Below are 21,719 nucleotides of genomic sequence, written 5' to 3'. Positions count from 1 at the left end.
GGGCGTTGTTACAAACAATTCCAACTAGGAAAAAAGATACAAGGCAACAGAAGAATCCAGTGTGGCTCCTCAAAAAACTTAGAGGTTGTGAACCGCCCAGGGAGCTTCGGCTGTTGGGCGGTATAAAAATGCAATAAATAAATTATTGTTATTAAAGGTGACCTCAAAACAAAAAGGACACATATAGGAAGTGGAAGGAAGGCCAGGCTACAAAAGAAGAGTACAGACAGCACAGAAGTGCAGGAATGGCATCAGGAAGGTTAAAGCTGAGAATAAGCTGAGGCTAGCGAGGAATACTTCAAATACTTAAAAGGTTGTCACACAGGAGGGCCAGGATCTCTTCTCGATCCTCCCAGAGTGCAGGACACGGAATAACGGGCTCAAGTTAAAGGAAGCCAGATTCCAGCTGGACATCAGGAAAAACTTCCTGACTGCTAGAGCAGTACGACAATGGAATCAGTTACCTAGGGAGGTGGTGGGCTCTCCCACACTAGAGGCATTCACGAGGCAGCTGGACTACCATCTGTCAGGGATGCTTTAGGGTGGATTCCTGCATTGAGCAGGGGGTTGGACTCGATGGCCTTGTGGCTCTGCTATTCTATGATTCTATGAATACTAAAAGCAACAAAAAAGCTTTATTTTATATATGTGCATAATAAAAAACAGGAAAGAAATGGTGGTTCAACTGCTTAATGAGGTTGGCAAATTGATAACAAATGACAAAAGGCCGAAGTGATCAGTTCCTACTTTGGGTTAGTCTTCTCCCTAAAGCAGGTCTATGACCCACCCACCCCGGCAAAAGCAAAGTACAAGCTGAAGGGGAAGGATTGCAGTTTGAGATTAATAAACAAATGGTCAAGGAACACCTAATTTCTTTGAACGAGTTCATATCTCCAGGGTCGATGAACTGCATCCTAGAGTAATAAAGGAGCTGGCAGAAGAACTCAGAACCACTGTCTATTATTGCAAAATCATGGAAGACAGGTGAAGTGCTAGACAGCTGGAGGAGGGCTAATGTCCCTATCTTCAAAAAGGACAAAAAGGAGGAGCATGGGAACTACAGACCAGTTAATCTGACATCAATCCCTGGGAAAATTTTGGAGCAGATGATAAGTCAGTCTGTAAGCACCTTGAAAACAATGGAGTGATTACTGGGTATGTATTAGTAGTTTCTCTATGCTATTTGGGTATGTATTAATAGTAGTTTCTAAATTGTGTGAGGTACTGGTTCCCTTCTATTTGGCACTTGTTAGGCCTCATCTTGAGTTCCGGGCACCACACTTCAAGAAGGATGCAGACAAGCTGGAGGAGGTTCAGGGAGCGCAACGACCACGATCGGGGGTCTGGAAACAAAGCCTTATGAGGAGAGACTAAAAGAACTGGGCATGTTTAGCCTTGAGAAGACTGAGTGGAGACATGATCACACTCTTCAAATACTTGAAAGGTTGTCACAATGAGGAGGGCCAGGATATCTTCTTGATCCTCCTAGAGTGCAGGACACAAAATAATGGGCTCAAATTACAGGAAGCCAGATTCGAGCTAGACATCAGGAAAAACTTCCTGTTAGAGCAGTATGACAATGGAACCAATTACCTAGGGAGGTTGTGGGCTCTCCCACACTAGAGGCATTTAAGAGGCAGCTGGACAACCATCTGTCAGGTATGCTTTAAGGTGGATTTCTGCATTGAGCAAGGGTTTGGCCTCAATGGCCTTATAGGCCCCTTACAACTCTACTATTCTATGATTCTATAAAATTGGAAGGTCTTGGGTTCAAATCTTCCCTTAGGTAAGTCATTTACGCTCCCCCTCAGTTACCCTGCTGCAATATAGAGGATAATAACACTTAATTATTTAGCATGATTGTTATAAGGATTACAAGTAGATAAATACATGATCTGTCAAACCATTAAGGTACATAAAATGCCATAAGAAATTGTGATGACTATATTTTTCCAGGGGTAGATAACTTGGTGCCTTCCAGTTATTTTGTACTAGAACTCCTATAATCTCTGACTATTAGCCATGGTTGCTGAGGTTTAAGGGAATTGTAATCCAAAATTTATGGAAGGTACCAGGTAGCCTATCCCATCTTATTCTATCCTGGACCTCTCCCCCACCCCCAGTTCCGAAATGTGCCGTCAATGCATTGCCTAACTCTAGCGCATTCCGTTTTAGTCCCATTACTTTCAGTGGCAATGCCCGATGAATTGCTTTCCTTGAAGCATGGGGCGGGGGTCCATTCGAGGAGAAGCTGTAGCTCAGTGGTAGATACTTTGCATGCAGAAGATCGCAGAATCGATTCCCCGGCATCTCCAGATAGGGCTGGAAAAACTGCCTAAAACCCTGGAGAGCCGCTACCAGTCAGTGTTGACAGTACTGGGCTAGATGGACCAATGTCCAATTCAGTTTAAGGCAGCTCTCTATGTTCTTGGTACTCCATATTGGCCTCATCGGCGCCATGGAGGACTCCTTCCCCTGGGTCGTGGGAGGCAGGGCTCCGCCGCACTGTTTCTATCCACTCTTCCTAGCGATGGGTCCCGCAGGGCGTGCCAGAACTGCGACAGGCGTAGGTTACCAATGGAGTCCCAAAAGGTAAGGCGAACAAGTGCCGAGTTCAGGGGAGGAAACCCGCCGGCCGCTAGAGGGCGCCGCTCGGAAGCTGGGATACCACCTGAAGAGGAAGGATGACACATACGCCATTTCCCCTTCTCTTCCCTGTCTCTCTCACGTCGAGCTCTCAATAAAGCTTGATATTGAAACTGGAAGCGAGCAGAGGGAATTGGGGCGCGGTGGCCCTGCGCCTGCGCACTGGGACCGACAGGTGGCGGGTGTTGTTGTTCGGTGATAGAGGCGGCAAGATGGCGGCGCCCGGGGGCTCCGCTGCCGCCGCCGCCTCCTCAGCGTTGAAGGGGTTAATCCAGCAATTCATCGCCATCACGGGTGAGGCGCGCGAAAACCCGGAATAAACTCAGGAGGCTTCAGACCGTTTCAGCCGGGGGGGGGGGGGGACGGGACGGGGGGGGAACAAGCCCGGGGTTGGGGGAAGGGAGACAGAGAAGACAGTCATGTCTGTGAGGGAGTTGGCGGGAGACAGAAAGGAGCGAGCTCCGGCAGGCAGAGCAAGGTGGGTGGGAGGAATCAAGCCTGGATGAGAGTGTTTTGCAGAAAATGGGATGCTTGTGAAGGGAATGGGCTCTGAGGCGATGACTGCTAGACACCTGAGAAGGGAAGGTGTGATGCATGGGAGGACCTGAGGGGGGATTTCTTTGTGGAGTTGGCCTTGGTGTGGGTGTGGGGAGGTGCGAATAAGATGGGCACGTATTACACAGAGGCAGCGAGAATGAGAGCGCTGAGGAGACCGCAGTGTGACATTCTCCAGGAGGAGTTGACCATGAGGCTCGATTGCTGTCTGCGGGACCAAGGCACGAGATCAATCTCTTCTGGAAATCCCCACCCACAGTTTTCTCCAAATTTTGTGAGAGAAAAGCTCTCCTAACCTTCCTTTGCTTTCTGTAATGCAACTGTATGTCTTAGGTTGAGTGGTGATTGACGTAAGTAACGCGTAGAGCAGCCTTCTCCAACTTGGTGCCCTTCAGATGTTTTGGACTACAACTCCCAGCACTCCTGACTATTGGTCGTGCTGGCTGAGGCTAATGGGAGTTGAAGTCGAAAAGCTCTGGAGTGCACCACAGTGGCAAAGGCTGTTGTAGAATAAAACTCTACTTTAAAAGGACAAATCATTGGGCAAGGATGTGATCAGCCTTGCTGTGGACTGTTCTGATAGAGAAAAGGGTATTCCTGAATTATTCATAATTAGCAGACGTTTATTAAATTGTATTTCTGTTGTACACATATCTGGATACTAAAGAGAAAATTCCCTAACCTAAGGTTGTCTTGCTGGAACAGGGCAAAGTCCATCTAATCCAGTATCCTGTCTTTGACCAGCTCCATGCAAGATCTAGTCTCTTCAGGAGCTTAGAAGCAAAGTGACCTGGTGGTGATGACCAACCTTGTTGTTGCCTCTGAATACATTTCCACTTAGGGCAGATCTACACCTTTTGTCAAATCATTACAAATGTGGAATAAAAAGCAGGAAATAATACTATGGAAGCAGTATATGGAATGTGGATTGTGCCCCAACAGTTAACAGTGCACTTCAATAATGTTATAAAACATTAGTGTATATCTAGCTCTAGTTATGGCTACTAGCCCTTAATATCTAATTCGTGGGGGATATATCTGATCTTTTAAAAAAGCTAATAAAAACCTGTTTTGTTTGCATGATAGTTTTCAAAAATACTCCCCCTGGTGGGTTTTTGTAGATCATATCTAACAGTGTTATTTCTCTAATGCAAATATCATTGCACTAGTAGAAACCAGGTTCTGAAGTATGCACAAGGGGAGAATCCAACTAAAGTTCCACTTGCACAACTGGTTTGCAGATCTTAGGTTTACAAAGTAGAACTAGTTGCAGATCTTAGGTTTGCAGAAACGAATGCAGATCTTAGGCTTATAGGTGCAATGAGAAAAGTCAGTGAACCTCTGCTAGTGCAGCAATTTCTTCCATTAGTGGTATGTTGGATTTAGGCCTGTGTTGCACTAGTAATATTTAGATGTTCCAGTCATGTGGATTTCAGAAGTGGGGTGCAACTCAGTGGTGGATTAAATACGAAAGATCTAGCATATCCAGGCGAGGCTGGGAAAGATCCCTATTTGAAACCCTGGAGAGCTAGTGCCAGTCAGTATTAATAGTGTTGAGTAAGGTGGACCAGTGGTATAAGGCTTCATGTGTATCTATTTGTAGCTGCCAATGCTGGATTGTGAAGTAAGTGAATAAACTGAGCAACCCAAATAATAAAAACAACAACCAAATGTTACTGGAGCAACATGTAACCTGACCATGGAGATGTGCTTATTTGGTAGCTACTGGTAACATAATTTGCACCTAAACTTACTGGTTATCTTGTAATAAATTTCATAGGTTATGCATTGTGTGAAGAACTTCTACTTTTAGTCTCTCCTGACTAAACATATTACCAATACATTTTGTTGAATGACCTTGAATACTAAGCTTTTAAGACAGTGGTTCTCAACCTTCTTAATGCCGCGACCCTTTAATACAGTTCCTCGTGTTGTGGTGACCCTCAACCATAAAATTATTTTCGTTCTTCTCTACACGATCCATTGTCATGGGATGGTTTGCTAATGAAAATAATACATAACAATAGCTTTAATAATACAAAAGATGATACAGGACATAGTTCAGTCAATACAGTTTCCTAAGACCATCGGAAATATGTGTTTTCCGATGGTCTTAGGCGACCCCTGTGAAAGGGTCGTTCGACCCCCAAAGGGGTCCCGACCCACAGGTTGAGAACCGCTGTTTTAAGAGAACATAATTTCTCTAGTATCTTTCCATGCCATTCATAGTTTCATAAATTTCTGTTAGATCACTACTTAGCTGTCTGTTTTCCCGGGCTACAAAATCCCAGTCTTTTTAGCCTTTTTTGTGTGTGGTGAAGATGCTCTATGCCTTGGTTATTTTTATTTCCTGTAATGTTTGTTTTAATTCTGATTTACTAACTAAGGCTGCAATCCTGTACACTTACCTGAAAGTAATTTCGGTTGAGCGTAGTAGGACCTACTTTTGAATAAATATGCATAGGATTGCACTGTAAAGATTAAATAGAGAGTTTAAATTGGTACTGTAAAACATACTCCTGATAGAAACCATTGTATTTTAGCTTTTAGAAGCCCCTTTCTGTGCCATTTTTCTTCTTTTCAATCAATTATTATTTTGCATCTAACACAATTTTGTTCCCTGTTTTAAAATTATATCTAAAGGCTTTTCCACAAGTGGCTAAATTACAGAACCTTTCCACAAGAGGAAATATCTAAATATGGGACAGTTAAAGGAGGCATAGGCCTGCTTTGCAACAAACCATGGTTAAAAAACCATGGGTTGTTGAAAAGATGAGCAACGTGCATGCTTCAACTCTAGGTTCTTCATCGTGGTCTCTGTGCATCACACATATGGGCTCTGCGCCTGCTCTGAGCTCGAATCAGAACTTCTAAAGCTGAGTAGTTTTGGCGGGAACCCCTCCCCCACTGTCTACTATGCATGTCCACGGGTTCCCGCCTACTCCCTCAGTTCTCGTTGACCGCCTTCTAGCAAGGACGCTCGTTAACGGACTTCTTCTGATATGTCTCGTGTTAGACAAATTTACCTCAGCTGAGTCTTCTTTTTTGGGAACAAACTCAAAGAGTTTGAACCCAAGGATAAACCATGAGACACAACATCCCTGGGTTGTTTATTGCAGCAGGATAAGAAAGCCGGCCAAGAAACAACTTGGGCTTTAGCTAGACCTAAGGTTTATCCTGTGATTGCCCCAGGGTCATCCCTGTTGATGTAAATGACACACAAGATATCCCAGGAGCAGGCAATGACGACCCCGGGATGATCCCGGGATAAACCTTAGGTCTAGCTAAGGCCTTGGTCGCTCCCACTGCATTTTCAGCAACCAGTGTTTCATAAGACATGGATTGTTGATAATGTGGTAGGAGTTGCCAATAGTTGTTTTTATTTTAAGACTCTATTGCACCAGGTTAACTCACCCTAGTTTAATTGGTCTGTGCTGTTTAATCTTTAATGCCGATGTAAGTTTACTCTGGGGAAGCCAATGTTTTTTGAAAAATTATGTTAGAAATCCTAAGTGGCCATACAAGATACCTTACTCATTTTCTTTCACTGGCTGGATTGAGGTAATAAAAACTTTCTGATAACTCCATCCATTGGCTTTATGTCTCTAACTTTAATGGTGGCCTAAAAATAATTTTAAAATAGTAGCTGAACTTTTTGTTTTTGTACAGTTCAGATGTATATTTTGGGCAAAAGAAATCAATGTAATTATATTGTCTAGTTGCAAATCACTTTGTATTATAACCTGCTGCTTTGTTAATTCTGTAGTCCTTATTTTTTTAAGATTATAGACAGGGGGAAAAGAGAGCATGACTTAAAGGCTGCAAAAACTGAGAAGATGACAGCTTGTGTTATCCCATGATCTGATGCCTTTATGCTGTCATATTTAAAGAAGAGTTTTCCAAGTTTCAGTCAACCATTAATTTAAATATATATATTTGAGTCTCCTCAATATAATGAGGCACAATATTTAACTTATTTTGACCCCAATAAGATTATGTGTGAACACATATTGAATGCATGTCTGTCTGAATTCACTTTTTGTGAAGTATTTGTTATTGCTATAGTATAACTTCAGATGCACAGGAGATCAGCTATTCCTTCTCTATCCCAAAATATATTGATAGGTATGATCTGATACCTGCAACACCTATCACTATTTCATTAAGGTTTCTTCACCCTTCCTCTGCTTGTTGTACCACCTAGCCTGATGAAGAGTTCTGTCGAACTTGAAAGCTTGCACTTTTTGTGGGATTTTGGTTGGTCCTAATAAAGGCATTGCCCACTGTCTGTTTTTATTGTTTGTCTTCCTATTATTTTTGTCCCTTTCTTCTATATAACTTTCAGTCTGTTCTTTCCTCACCCCTTTTTCTTCATTTCCTTTTTTCTTGATGTCTGCTTTTAAACCCTGCAAATGCCCATATCTCCTTATAATGACAAACTTGGAGAATGAAGGGTTTTTAAATGTCACATTTTGCATTTGATACCTTAAAGTATGTCAGATCTCATTGGTACAATTTCAGCTACAGACCTCAAGGGTTCTTGGCATAGAGATTATGAGTTATATACTGCTACCATCAGAAATATTGATCAATTGATCTTGAAATCTTTCACTTCAGGGCTTTCCTAGTTTCATAAAGGCATGCGGCTGGCATTTTGTTCCTGGCCAGTTATTGATCTCATGTCATATCATAGTTAATATCAACCAATCGGCAGAAAACAATACTACATATTAATGAAATGTTTACTAAAGATGAAAAATTTAATAATGAAAGTAGAAAGTTGCAAAATTTCATAATGACTGGATTCAGACAACACAATAACCAAAGGTGGTTTAAATAGTTGATGTTTGGTTATTTAACCCACCATGGGTTATTGTTTTGTGTGGAGGGAGCTTTTTAACCAACGGTTGATTATTTGGCCAAAATAACCAATGCTGTGCAGAGTTGGCTGTTCGAACCACTCGTGGTTATCATATTCTGTGGAGGGCACCATTGGTTATTTTCTCTGCTACCGTTGGTTATTTCAACAGCCATAGTGTCGCAAGGCAAGGGCGGTCAAAGCAGCAGCTGCCACTAGTCTATCTGGCAGGATAGATTTTCAGCAGCAGTGGCTGATGGGATACTAGCAGGAGTGGGGGAGAGAGGGAGGGGGATGAGTGAGTCAACTCAGCGTGGACTAATAGTCAACACTGATCCGAATGTACACCATGGTTGATTATTATGTTGTGTGGGGAGTACTCCACAAATTAACAACAGTCAAGTTTATTATTACCTCACTGTTGACTATCAAGTTGTCAGAACACAACTGATGGAAGTAGAGTCATAGCTAGGAGAAACTTCAGTGAATAACAGTGAGCTTGCATTCAGCATTAGGAAACATATATCAAAGATTAAGGCAAATATATGTTACTGCTTATTGAGAAAATATTGCATCTGTCCTCAGCCTGTCAGGGAAAGAATCTTCTGGGAAGAGTTTTCCGTTGGGAGGTATAAACCTGTCCATTCATTATCCCATGTCCATTGAGACTTATGTTAAGAAAAGTACACAAAGTTAGTTCTGTTTGATGAGGTTTATGATTTCTTAATTAGATGAATTTGACCATATTTAAATACTCATCATGCATAGTCAATAGCACGGAGGTGTTCACGAAAGACTATGTAGATATAAATATAAAGCCTGTGTCACATTCATTTTCAGCTGACACACGAGCTGAAATGTTGTGTTAATCTTTGGCATAGGCAGAAGCTCCAAACCTCAGCACAGTATAAAGGAACTTTCTGAGTTCTCTGTAATTCATGGAGAATGTGTATGTGTGTGTATGCACTGTGTACGTGTTTGTACGCACTGTTACGCATCCTGATCAGGATAGGACTAGGAGAGAGTGCCAGGATAACGGTGGCTCTGGCAACCTGGTGACAGGATTTGTGGAGGATTGGCTATAGCCCCATGTGACTGTAGGCATTTCATGCTACAATGAGGGACAGGAAGTGTATTGCAATGCTACTTGTCATCCATAGGATTTATGTGTTCTGATTCTCACATTTCTGATTACAGTACAGAGGAGGGAAGGGCAATCTTACCCTGACTCACTGATATGTTCAGGCTGTTGCTTTTTGAAAACTATAAAATGCAAAATAAACATAAATACATTGCTTTTCTAAGTTATATCTATCGTTCTTTTTAAGCTGTGTTTGAGAACTGCTTTTGTTTTTCCTTGTATCACAGGAGCCAGTGAAAGTGTAGGCAAGCATATGCTTGAAGCATGCAACAGTAATCTGGAAATGGCCGTCACTATGTTCCTCGATGGTGGAGGGATAGCTGAAGAACCCAGCACTAGTTCTGCAAGTGTATCAAACCTCCGACCTCCTACAGAGTATGTAGCTTTTTGAATATCCATAGGATGAATAATCAGCTTTGAAACTCAGAAATGATAGATATTAATATGTATTACTACAGAATTCTTAGTTTCTCTTACTAAACTGCTTCTATTTTACTATTGGTCTAGGAGTCTAATGGTTTAGCTGTTTTGCACATTTCAAAGAAGTGCAGGCAAGATGAAATTCATACAGTACTGCATTTCCTGTTATCTTTAACCGTTTCCCTCTATATCTTGCTAGAGATTCTTTATCTTTATTACAGTGAATGCAAATGTTTTAAATATAAGTGTGGCATTGAATGCCAAGAGGGGGGAAAAGGTTACAGACTAGGTGCAACCAAACCTTTGAATGCATTCACACTTTCCCCATTTTTGCTATCGTAAGCAGAACTTCGTCACATTTCTCCTCCCCTTCTATGTAACAGCTCTGAGCATTTATACCACATAACTACAAGTGTTGGCAGTTTCTTGGATACAAGAGCTGCGATTCTAGAGATGGGGAAACATGTGACCCTCCAGATGTTGTTGGACTGTAACTCCCTTTATCCCTCACCATTGGCAATGGAAGGCTGATGGAAGTTGCAGTCCAACATCTGGAAATCCCACGTCATATTATTTTACCTTGAGCAAATTGCTTGTTAACTTCATCTGTTTGCCTGACTTGGAAGGTGAAGTACTGACTAACATTGAAACTTCTACTCCTTGAATATTTCGATTGTTTAAAAACCTGGTTGTTCTAGTGCCTATATCTATTTGGAATAATTGGTTTTCTTGCTATCATGGCAGTTTCCTGTTTTATTATATTCCTTGAATCACTTTGAACTTCTATAAATAAAGGTGGGATATAAATAAATATGCTAGTAAGGCTTGAGTAATGTGGGGGAATTTTACAATGCTCTCATAATTGTACTCTGCTAAGTAGACACAGTTGCAAGAAGTCCAGAGTTTCTGAACTTCTTGTGATCACTAATTCCTTAATATGTAAGCTGAAATGTATAAATATCATTGGAGTTCAATTTGCTCATTTTTACTTGATTTTGGACCACCCTGTCCAGGACTCACACCCCAAGCATTATGGGGATGGCTGTGCAGAGATTGGTTTAAGGAATATAGCCCGTCCTATCACTCTTTCTGTTCTATAAGCTTTAGTTTGCCTTTATGTGTGCTAAAGAATTCTGTACTTTGATACCTACCAGGCATATATTCATTCCTACAGTACAATTAAAACTTTGTACCACATGGTTAGTATATGAAATGCTGTATTGTCTGAACTGGGTTATAGCTTTTGACTAGATGGATTATGAAAATGGCAACAATACTGGTCTGTTCCTTTGTCTTTGGCATTTAGTGCACTTGCGGTTATGATTAAACATTTATATGTTTTACTCTTTATAGAGAGGAAGTAAGAGCACCTATTCCTCAAAAGCAAGAAATTCTGGTAGAACCTGAGCCCTTATTTGGTGGTAAGTGAGCTTCATTTTAATATTTACCCCTCCAAAGTTGGCAGTAACTGGCTCTGTTCAGAAGACACCTTAAACAAAAAAGCCTTAACCACCATGGTTTAAGGTGTCTTCTGAACAGAGCCACTAAGAAATAACTTTGCCAGACTGCCTCCTGGTCTCCGTTGCCATTAGCCATGGCCCTTCTTTATTGTTGTAACATGTCATCTTGCAATATTGAAGTACTTATACCACAGCTATATTCCCAACAGTACTAATTATGCATAAAAGTACAATCTTTCATATTTAATTATCTCTCCTGAGAATATGGTATCTCATATACTCTATAAAATGTATTGCAGCTATTATTCCCATTTTCTAGATGGGGAGCTAAGGGCAGAGTGCTTCTAGGTCAATTCCTAGTAAGGTAGTCTATCTGAAGTGCTGCATAAATAAACTCAGAACTATAATAAGTAAGGTCCGGTGGCAAGGGAGCCTAATAAGAAAAGGAGTGCAGGATGGGTGGGAGTATTTAAAAAATGAAATTTTAAAGGCACAGTTACAAACAATTCCAACAAGGAGAAAAGATAGAAGACAACAGAGGAAACCAATGTGGCTCCACAAAAAGCTTAGAGATGACCTGAAAACCAAAAGGGATACATATAGGAAGTGGAAGGAAGGCCAGGCTACAAAAGAAGAGTACAGACAAGTGGCGCAGAAGTGCCGAAATGGCGTCAGGAAGGCTAAAGCTGTGAATGAGCTGAGATTAGTGAGGGATGCGAAAAAACAATAAAAAGGCTTTCTTCAGATACGTGAGTAGTAAAAGACAGAGGAAAGAAATGGTGGTTCAACTGCTTAACGAGGATGGCAAATTGATAACAGACGACAAAGAAAAGGCTGAAGTGCTCAATTCCTACTTTGCCTCGGTCTTCTCCCAAAAGCGGGTCTATGACCCCCCTGGAAAAAGTGAAGCAGAAGTTGAGGGGGCAGGATTGCAGTTTGAGATTGATAAACAAATGGTCAAAGAACACCTAATTTCCTTGAATGAGTTTAAATCTCCAGGGCCCGATGAACTGCATCCTAGAGTAATGAAGAAGCTAGCGGAAGAACTCTCAGAACCTTTGTCTATTATCTTTGCAAAATCATGGAAGACGGGTGAGGTGCCGGACGACTGGAGGAGGGCTAACGTTGTCCCTATCTTCAAAAAGGGCAAAAAGGAGGAACCTGGGAACTACAGACCAGTCAGTCTGACATCCATCCCTGGGAAAATTCTGGAGCAGATTATAAAGAAGTCAATCTGTAAACACCTTGAAATCAATGCAGTGATTACTAGAAGCCAACATGGATTTGTCAGGAACAAATCCTGTCAGTCTAATTTGATCTCATTTTTTGATAGGATAACCTCCCTTGTGGACTGTGGGAATGCTGTGGACGTCATATATCTTGACTTCAGCAAAGCTTTTGACAAAGTACCACATGACATTCTGATTAACAAACTAGCTAAAAGTGGGCTAGATGGAACAACTATTAGGTGGATTCACAGTTGGCTACAGAATCGGACTCAAAGAGTACTTATCAATGGAACCTTCTCAAACTGGGGAGAGGCAATGAGTGGGGTGCCGCAGGGCTCAGTCCTGGGCCCAGTGCTCTTCAACATTTTTATTAATGATTTGGACGAGGAGGTGCAGGGAACACTGATCAAATTTGCAGATGACACAAAATTGGGTGGGATAGCTAATACCCTGGAAGACAGAAACAAACTTCAGAGTGATCTTGATAGGCTGGAGTGCTGGGCTGAAAACAACAGAATGAAATTTAATAGGGATAAATGCCAAGTTCTACATTTAGGGAATAGAAACCAAATGCACAGTTACAAGATGGGGGACACTTGGCTCAGCAATACTACAAACGAGAAAGATCTTGGAATTGTTGTAGATCGCAAGCTGAATATGAGCCAACAGTGTGATATGGCTGCAAGAAAGGCAAATGCTATTTTGGGCTGCATTAATAGAAGTATAGCTTCCAAATTATTATTATTATTATTTATTTATATAGCACCATCTATGTACAAATCACGTGAGGTACTGGTTCCTCTCTATTCGGCCCTGGTTAGGCCACATCTAGAGTATTGTGTCCAGTTCTGGGCTCCACAATTCAAGAAGGATGCAGACAAGCTGGAGCGTGTTCAGAAGAGGGCAACCAGGATGATCAGAGGTCTAGAAACAAAGCCCTATGAAGAGAGACTGAAAGAACTAGGCATGTTTAGCCTGGAGAAGTGAAGATTGAGGGGAGACATGATAGCACTCTTCAAATACTTAAAAGATTGTCACACAGAGGAGGGCCAGGATCTCTTCTCGATCCTCCCAGAGTGCAGGACACGGAATAACGGGCTCAAGTTAAAGGAAGCCAGATTCCAGCTGGACATCAGGAAAAACTTCCTGACTGTTAGAGCAGTGCGACGGTGGAATCAGTTACCTAGGGAGGTTGTGGGCTCTCCCACACTAGAGGCATTCAAGAGGCAGCTGGACAACCATCTGTCAGGGATGCTTTAGGGTGGATTCCTGCATTGAGCAGGGGGTTGGACTCAATGGCCTTGTAGGCCCCTTCCAACTCTGCTATTCTATGATTCTATGATACAAAGAATTATTTATACTGCTGCAGCATGTACTTATCCAGAAGTAGTAGTTGTGGGATGTGTACAGTTGAATATTTTGTTATTGAGAGTATTTACAAACTAAAGCACACAATTGTTTTGAAAATTAATTTCATGACTTTATTTCAACTACTGTTTACAGTTTCCAAGGTTCTGTTTTCATATATTGTCATTATTATGTTGGTAAACTAATGGGAAACAGTTGTTTTATTCCTAAAAAAAAGGGTGAGGTGGTGATGAGGATCTATTAGCTAACTCTTTAGGCAAAAGCTGCTGCTTTGGGATATATTGAGAAATGCCATTTCTGGAGGCCAGTTTGGTTTGGTGACTAGAAGCCACATGATAAGAATTAGAAGTTACATGCTGAAGAGTGTCATTGGAGTAATAAGATAACATGAGATCTGGTGACTGGTCCCTGGAGATTCATGAAGCTGCTTACACAACAGTAGAAAAATCACCAGAGGATGACATGGGGGGAGGTGACTGGCTCATGACAATGGTTTACATAAAGATGCGCCTCAATTTTACAGGTGAAATGTGAGTGCCCTAAACCAATTTGTTGTAGTAATGTTTCTTTAAATTTCAGGCGGGTAACAGTGTTTGGACAGTACCCAACAATTTATTTATTTGTGGCATTTATATATTGTTGAATATAATAAAATCTCTCAGTGGTGTCATTCCGCTAATGCAAATGACATTGCACTAGTGTGAGGGACCTCTAGTGCAACACCAATATTGTTCGCTGTGGCAGAAAATACAAGCTAAGACTACTGGCATTATGTTAGTATTCTCTTGCACTAGCGCAGCGTAATTTGCATTAATGGAATGACATTTATGGTTACTGCCCTTAATCTGTTGCTGAAAAGCAAGGGGACACTAGCCTACAAAAGCTTATGCCCTAATAAATTTGTTAGGGTTTAACGTGCCACAAGACTATTTTTATTTATAAAGTATCTGAAGTAGCTAACTACAGTACAATCTCTTTGTGTGTATGTGTGCTTACAATCTTGTTAATGCATGCTGTTTCCTTGAAATAGGATAGCCAGTAATGTTAAATATTACCAATACCAGTGAATCATCTGAGGCAATTGAATTGCCATTAGATCTGGTCTAAATATCCTACAAACTGTTTTCTGCCACTTTTAACACAGTTTATGGATGCAAAAAAGAGTGCTGTGAATTCCCACATTTGCCTACAGTTAGACTTTGCATTTTAGCAGGGATTCTCAAAATTTCTATCCACAGGGCCCTCTTGAGAGAGCTGAAAATTACTGAAGCCCCCACCCCCCATGACAAAATGGCAGTGCAGGGGCAGAGGAGGGGAGACCATGAGCTAAATGGGGATGTGTTGTGGGCCATATTTGGCTTGGGGGCCAGCCTTTCCCCACCCCTGCCATAGAGGTCCATGGCTCCCACATTATAGACTTCTCCTTATGCTGCAAATACTGTTTTATTCTGCCAGGCCTTCAGCTTTGAATGATTTTTACTGCCTGGCTGTTTATTGGTTTTTACTACTGTATTCTGTTTTGTTGATAGGTTTTGCTTCTGCAGGTTTCTCACTTTTATTTTTAATTTATTTATTTATTTATTTATTGCATTTTTATACCTCCCAATAGCCGAAGCTTCCTGGGTGATTCACAAAAACTAAAACCATTCAAAGTACCAAGCAAACAGTATAAAAACATGATATAAAATACACATTAAAACTGATTAAAAACTTAACCATACATGATTAAAACATCCTAAAAACATTCTAAAATGTCACTGGATAGGCCTGCCGGAATAGATCAGTCTTTATGAAGTTTTATTGTCTTTTACTTGTTTTTAGTCCATAAACCACTTTGCAAGCCTTGAGGTAGAAAAGCAGCCTATAAATATAAAGTAAATATGCATCAACATTTATAAACATCTAAGGATTAGAAACATAGAACATATGTACAACGATTTAGCATAATGTGTGATTGACACTCTAAGGTGAGCAAGTCACATCTGAATACAAAACTGCCTTGAAGCTTCAGCCTTTCCTACTACAAATCCACAGTGCAGTTACATTAAAAGGTTTCTTCTGACTAATCCATGTAATTCTGTTCTTTTTAAGCTCCAAAAAGACGCAGACCCGCTCGTTCAATATTTGATGGTTTTCGGGATTTCCAAACAGAAACTAGTAGGTATCTGTGGATCATTATCTTCACAAACCCTTTTCCCTTTGTTCATCGACTATATAGAGAGATAACAATCTGGACCCCGTAGAGCTTGTGGTACTGGCTAAGTTGTAGAACCCATCCAGCAGCTGCATATTGATATAGGTTGCATTACCCAGCCACTAAAATCCCATTGCTAGCTCCACATGTGTTCATGGCTCTATGTTGCCATATATGCTTGGCACCGCTTTCCAGGGGGCTGTAATTTTAAAGTAAAAGGTGGCAAGTATGTTGTAGCTTTTATCAAGTAGGATTGGTGCTTGAGACTCAGTTAATTATAACAATTGACTTTCATTTGCAATATAATTTATTAAATTGGGACTGTACATACCCTTTTTTCAGTGGTGACAGCTCCTCCCAACTTCAGAAAGCAAGAAATGACGTGAGCCCTGAGTCCCTTCTTTCTCCAATATCTTCACAAGCTAATAAGCCAAACTAAAATTTGCTAGTCCTTATACTCAGCTTGGATCGGTGCCACCACATATGTTGCACAATGATTATATTTTGTAACATATGCAAAATACATAAATTGAATTTTGTCATGGACAAGAGAAAATGTTAAATTAACACATTTGTGTGTGTGTGTGTTTTATACTTTTCTGCTTTTATACCACAAAGAAATGAAACATTCCTATTATAACAGTATTTTGTCATAACAAAGCTTGCATTCATAATTGATATATGCGTAAATAAAGAAGAAAATGCTGCTGGCCAAAAGATCAGTTACAAACTTTGGGAGGAAGCTGTGTGGGATTTTACACTTCTATTAGTTTTGAGTTGCGCAGACTTTAATGTTGCAGTTGTCAGGATTCTGTTAATTCAGTTCTTTGGCTTATTGTTAAATTAGTTCACTTAGAGGCAATTTTTTCAAATTACAGTAATTTTATTTGAATTATGAGGTCTGATGTAATGAACAGCTGATATGTGCAGCCTGCATTTTAATTTACTGTTCAAATAATTCTTTTTCCTCATCACTCAAAAATGCTTTATTGTGCTTTTCAGTCGTTGTTGTTGTTGTTATTATTATTATTTCTATATTGCCTGTCCAGAAAGTGTACAACAATAAAACATATCCAGAAAGTGTACAACAATAAAACTACAATATAAATATGCATTATGGCTTAAAACAATATACATCTATATAACAAAACAAGAGGCCTTATAAAATCATGACAAGCATGATAGATACAGAATTATTATTATTGTTTATTTATATAGCACCATCAGTGTACATGGTACTGTACAGAGTAAAACAATAAAATAGCAAAACCCTGCCGCATAGGCTTACATTCTAATAAAATCATAATAAAACAATAAGAAGGGGAAGAGAATGCACCAAACAGGCACAGGGTAGAGTAAAACTAACAGTATAAAAGTCAGATCAAAATCAAGTTTTAAAAGCTTTAGAAAAAAGAAAAGTTTTTAGCTGAGCTTTAAAAGCTGCGATTGAACTTGTAGTTCGCAAATGTTCTGGAAGAGCGTTCAGGCATAAGGGGCAGCGGAAGAAAATGGATGAAGCCGAGCAAGGGAAGTAGAGACCCTTGGGCAGGTGAGAAACATGACATTAGAGCAAAGAGCACGAGCGGGGGATAGTGTGAGATGAGAGAGGAAAGATAGGAAGGAGCTAGACAGTGAAAAGCTTTGAAGGTTAACAGGAGAAGTTTATATTGGATTCTGAGGTGAATTGGAAGCCAATGAAGAGATTTCAGAAGTGGAGTAACATGGTCAGAGCAGCAAGCCAAGAAGATGATCTTAGCAGCAGAGTGGTGAACAGAAACCAACGAACTGATGTGAGAAGAAGGTTGCAGTAGTCCAACCGAGAAATAACCAATGCATGAACAAGAGTCTTGGCAGAAGAGACAGACAAAAATGATCGAATCCTGGCAATATTATACAGGAAAAAACGACAGGATTTAGCTACTGCCTCAATATGAGGAATAAAGGAGAGTGAGGAATCAAATAGAAAGCCAAGACTACGAGCTTCCTTGACTGGAGTAAGTGTAACATCATTGACAGTAAGAGAGAATGAGAGATGAGGAGAAGGTTTAGGAGGAAAAACAAGCAATTCAGTCTTTGCCATATTAAGTTTCAAACGACGATGAAGCAACCAAGCTGAGATATCTGAAAGACATGCCAAAATACGATCATGAACATCAGGAGAAAGTTCCAGAGATGAAAGATATAATTGTGTATCATCGGCATACAGATGATATTGGAGGCCATGAGACTGAATAAGATTACCCAAGGACAACATGTATAAAGAAAACAATGGGCCAAGCACCGAGCCTTGCAGAACCCCTACTGAAAGGGGAAAAGAAGAAGACGAGCTGCCATTAGCCAATACAGAAAGTTTTCAACGTGCACCTATACTGCAACAGAGTCAGGGCATATTTTATTTCTGCAGGAAGGGTATTCAGTAGAGTGGGCACCACCATGGAAAAGGCCCTGGTTGTCACCAGATGGACATCTGCTAGATGTGGCACAACCAGGAGGGCCTCTGATAATGATCTGGGCAGATCTATATGGGAGAAGGCGTTCTTTGAGGCAGCTGGATTTCAAGTTGTTTAGAGCCTTATAGTTTAACACCAAAGTCTTAGACTTAGTCAGGTAGCAAATTGGCAGCCAGTGCAGTTTTCAAACATGGTGTTACATTGCAGCAGCTAGGTACATCACACCACATCTGTACCACTGCATATTGCAGTAGCTGCAGCTTCCAGATTGTGCCTAAGGACAGCCCCACATAGAGCACATTGCAGTAGTTGAGATGTGAGGTTCCCCATGCATGGGTTACTGTGGCTAATCTATCCATGTCCAGGAATGGCCATAGCTGGCACACCAGACAATATTGGTAGAAAGCACTCTTTGGCACTCCAGTCATTTGGGTCTCCAGTGACGGTGATAGTGATGTGAGCACCCCCAGACTACATACCTGCTCCTTTACAGGGAGCGCAACACAATTCATAACACACAAACTCACCTAGAGGACTTCCTTCTTACAAGGATTCAGTCTCAGTTTATTGGCCCCCATCCAGCCCATCACCATGTCCTGACACTTGTTAAAACTTGTATGGTCTCTCCTAATTCAGATGTAATAGAGAAATGGAATATCCCGATAACCACACCCAGTGGCTTCATATCAATGTTGAATAACTTTGAGGGCAAAATGGTATCTTGTGGCACTCCCTGGCACAATTGCTCAGGGAGTGCCACAAGGTACCATCAGTGGGAAAGGGGTAATGTGCCTGAACCCCCATGGTTGTGTGTGTTCTCAGTACTATAAACTGATCAAGAAATGAAATCATCCTTAAACGGGACACTTCATAAGCAGAAGTGTTACTTGTTATGCACAAACATACTACTTTGATACTTAAGGTTGGGGAATAAAAAAAGAGAGACTTTGAAAGTGAGCAAAGAGTTATATTTCTGTAAAACTTAGATTCTGAACTTATGTAGTACAGAGTTCTTTATTGGGCAATTGCTTTAAAACTAATAAATACAGAGCAGCCATCAGTAGACACTACTTGGTAAAAAGGCATTTTAAGTAAGTAAAATAGATATTTGGGGTTAGTCATATTAGGGTGTGCCCTTGTATTTTCCCCTCTTCCTTCTTTTGCTGGTTTATATTTTAAAACAAGCCTTATTTATTTATTTATTTATTTATTTAATGTATATGCTGCCCCATAGCTGAAGCTCTCTGGGCGGTTTACAAAAGTTAATGCACACATAACAAATATGTTTTATTTATAGATGATGAAAGCAGCTGAGCATGTTGTTGTGAATTTTTTCTTTAACTCCCTTTTTTTTCTTGGGTTGTACAGTTCGGCAGGAGCAAGAATTGAGGAATGGAGGAGCAATAGATAAGAAACTCACCACCCTTGCAGATCTTTTCAGGCCTCCAATTGATCTGATGCATAAAGGAAGTTTTGAAACAGTAGGTCAACAACTAGTTAGTTTTGTGGTGGCTTGGGCACAGCTGTGTGCTGTGAGGATGTGTGTGTGTGTAATTTTTTAGAATGATAATTCAGTATGTTTAGAGTTCGTTTGGGCATGATGGCAACTAGCTGCATTTTTATTACTGAGACTTCAAAGGTTACTCCTTAACAATTAAAAGTGATTTTTGAGGAAGTGCCATCCTATGGCTGTGTTTCTCTGCCCATCTTTATTACCTCCAATTTTCCTTAAGATGTGTTCAATAGTTGTCAGTAATTAAGCAATATGTACCCATATAACAGTTACTTGGAAGGAGATATCCTAGTTCCATTCAGTGGCAAGCCGTGAACGCAAACAGAGATGCTCTTTCTGTATACCTGGGTTGGGGAAATCCTTTTAAAAATTACTTGCTTTGAGACATGTGGGGTTTTGCCCAAGGTTGAGGAGGGGCCTAAAAGCAATGGTAGGGAACATATTTCACTTATATGAATAAGTGAAAACAAGTTTAATCATTGCTATGGAAGTTTAAAAAAATCTCTGCATGGCAGGGTTGGGAAGGATCTTTGCCTGAAACCATGAAGAACTGCTGTGGTCAAAGTGAGATAGACTGGCTCATGATCTGGCTCAGTATAAACCCTGCATCATCACTTTTTTCTGCATAATTTACATCCAATGAAGTGTGTTTAAAACTGAACCTTTGCACTGTGTTGGACAGAGGACATTTATACTTTGCTGTGCTTTTTATAAACTTGGAAGAAACTAAATTGTCTCAAAAACATTATATATATATATATATATATATATAATACCCATTGATGAGGAACCACAAAGATACATTATGCAGAATGGGACGAACACAAACACACACACACACACGGTTCTAGTTACCGAGAAAAGGGCATCAGTGTTCAGCTCTTGAAGAATTATGTTGTGCAGCATCTGCCTTTATATGGAAATAACTTAAGGCTCATTTTATATCTGTGCTTTTTAAAATCAATGTTTGTATTTGGCACTGCCATTCAGATTAACATGTTTTGTAGCCTTATTAGTGTTATAGATCCTTAGAACAGAGTCATCCCCCCTTTACTTTCTTTAACACCATGTATACTTGTGATATCAGTAAAGTGGATTCTCCCACCATGGAGACTCTACTTCATATACTTTTTTTCAATCAGTTAATTTGTATGTTGAACTTCCCAGGATCCTGTTAACAACACTTTTACAGTCTTAAACTTTATTTATTTATTTATTTATTTATTACATTTTTATACCGCCCAATAGCCGAAGCTCTCTGGGCGGTTCACATGGTTCAACTTTTAAGCAGTTGAACCACTTTGGACAAAGTAAGAGAGAAATGGTTTTGCTGACTCCAAGAAATGCAGCCCTTTTAACCATTTTGTTAGTTTGTTTATGATAAATGTTAGAGGAACTTGCATGAGATGCAGTTTCTCCTCCATGACTGGAAAAATAATTTTCTTACCTCACAGGAAGAGTCTCACTTTCAAATAAGTCTCTTCTCTAACATTAAACTGCTCAAGCATGTAGCCCACTGACATGAGCTAATTTTTTCATGTATTGGAATGTATCATCTGAGAAGCTTTGAATTCATAGCTTTAAGGCCAGAAAGGCACTGTGACGTTCTAGGTTAAGACTGACTTGGACAGCACAGCTCAGTTAACTTTCAATTGACCAGTGTTGTATATGACTAAAGCATGGTGGTTGACCAGCTGCAACTAGTGAAAACTGTCAGGGATCCAGGGATCCTTGGGCGGGGTTGGGAAGACCAGGCAGAGATTTCCAATACTAATCCTGTGATTAACATTGTTATTCTGAGTGCATTTACAAATATTTTAACTATTTGGAGCTACAGGCATAGAAAGTTACTGAAACAAATTCATGCTGAACTGAATGGCCTCTT

General features: G+C 40.4%; 1 protein-coding gene across 1 annotated transcript in view; it reads left to right on the top strand.

Moving 5' to 3' along the window:
• The first annotated feature begins 2,721 nt into the window (after nucleotides 1-2,721).
• UBXN7 (UBX domain protein 7) overlaps nucleotides 2,722-21,719 on the top strand; it is a 36,185-nt gene continuing 17,187 nt past the window's right edge. Inside the window, exons 1-5 of the mRNA XM_063132280.1 lie at nucleotides 2,722-2,940; nucleotides 9,428-9,575; nucleotides 10,974-11,041; nucleotides 15,769-15,834; nucleotides 19,690-19,802. Coding sequence (XP_062988350.1) covers nucleotides 2,859-2,940; nucleotides 9,428-9,575; nucleotides 10,974-11,041; nucleotides 15,769-15,834; nucleotides 19,690-19,802 — 477 coding nt within the window. The 5' untranslated portion in view covers nucleotides 2,722-2,858. The remainder of the gene's footprint in view (nucleotides 2,941-9,427; nucleotides 9,576-10,973; nucleotides 11,042-15,768; nucleotides 15,835-19,689; nucleotides 19,803-21,719) is intronic.

This window comes from Elgaria multicarinata, chromosome 8, assembly GCF_023053635.1.
Source record: "Elgaria multicarinata webbii isolate HBS135686 ecotype San Diego chromosome 8, rElgMul1.1.pri, whole genome shotgun sequence".
Taxonomy (NCBI): Eukaryota; Metazoa; Chordata; class Lepidosauria; order Squamata; family Anguidae; genus Elgaria; species Elgaria multicarinata.
This window is presented reverse-complemented; position numbering and strand designations above follow the sequence as displayed.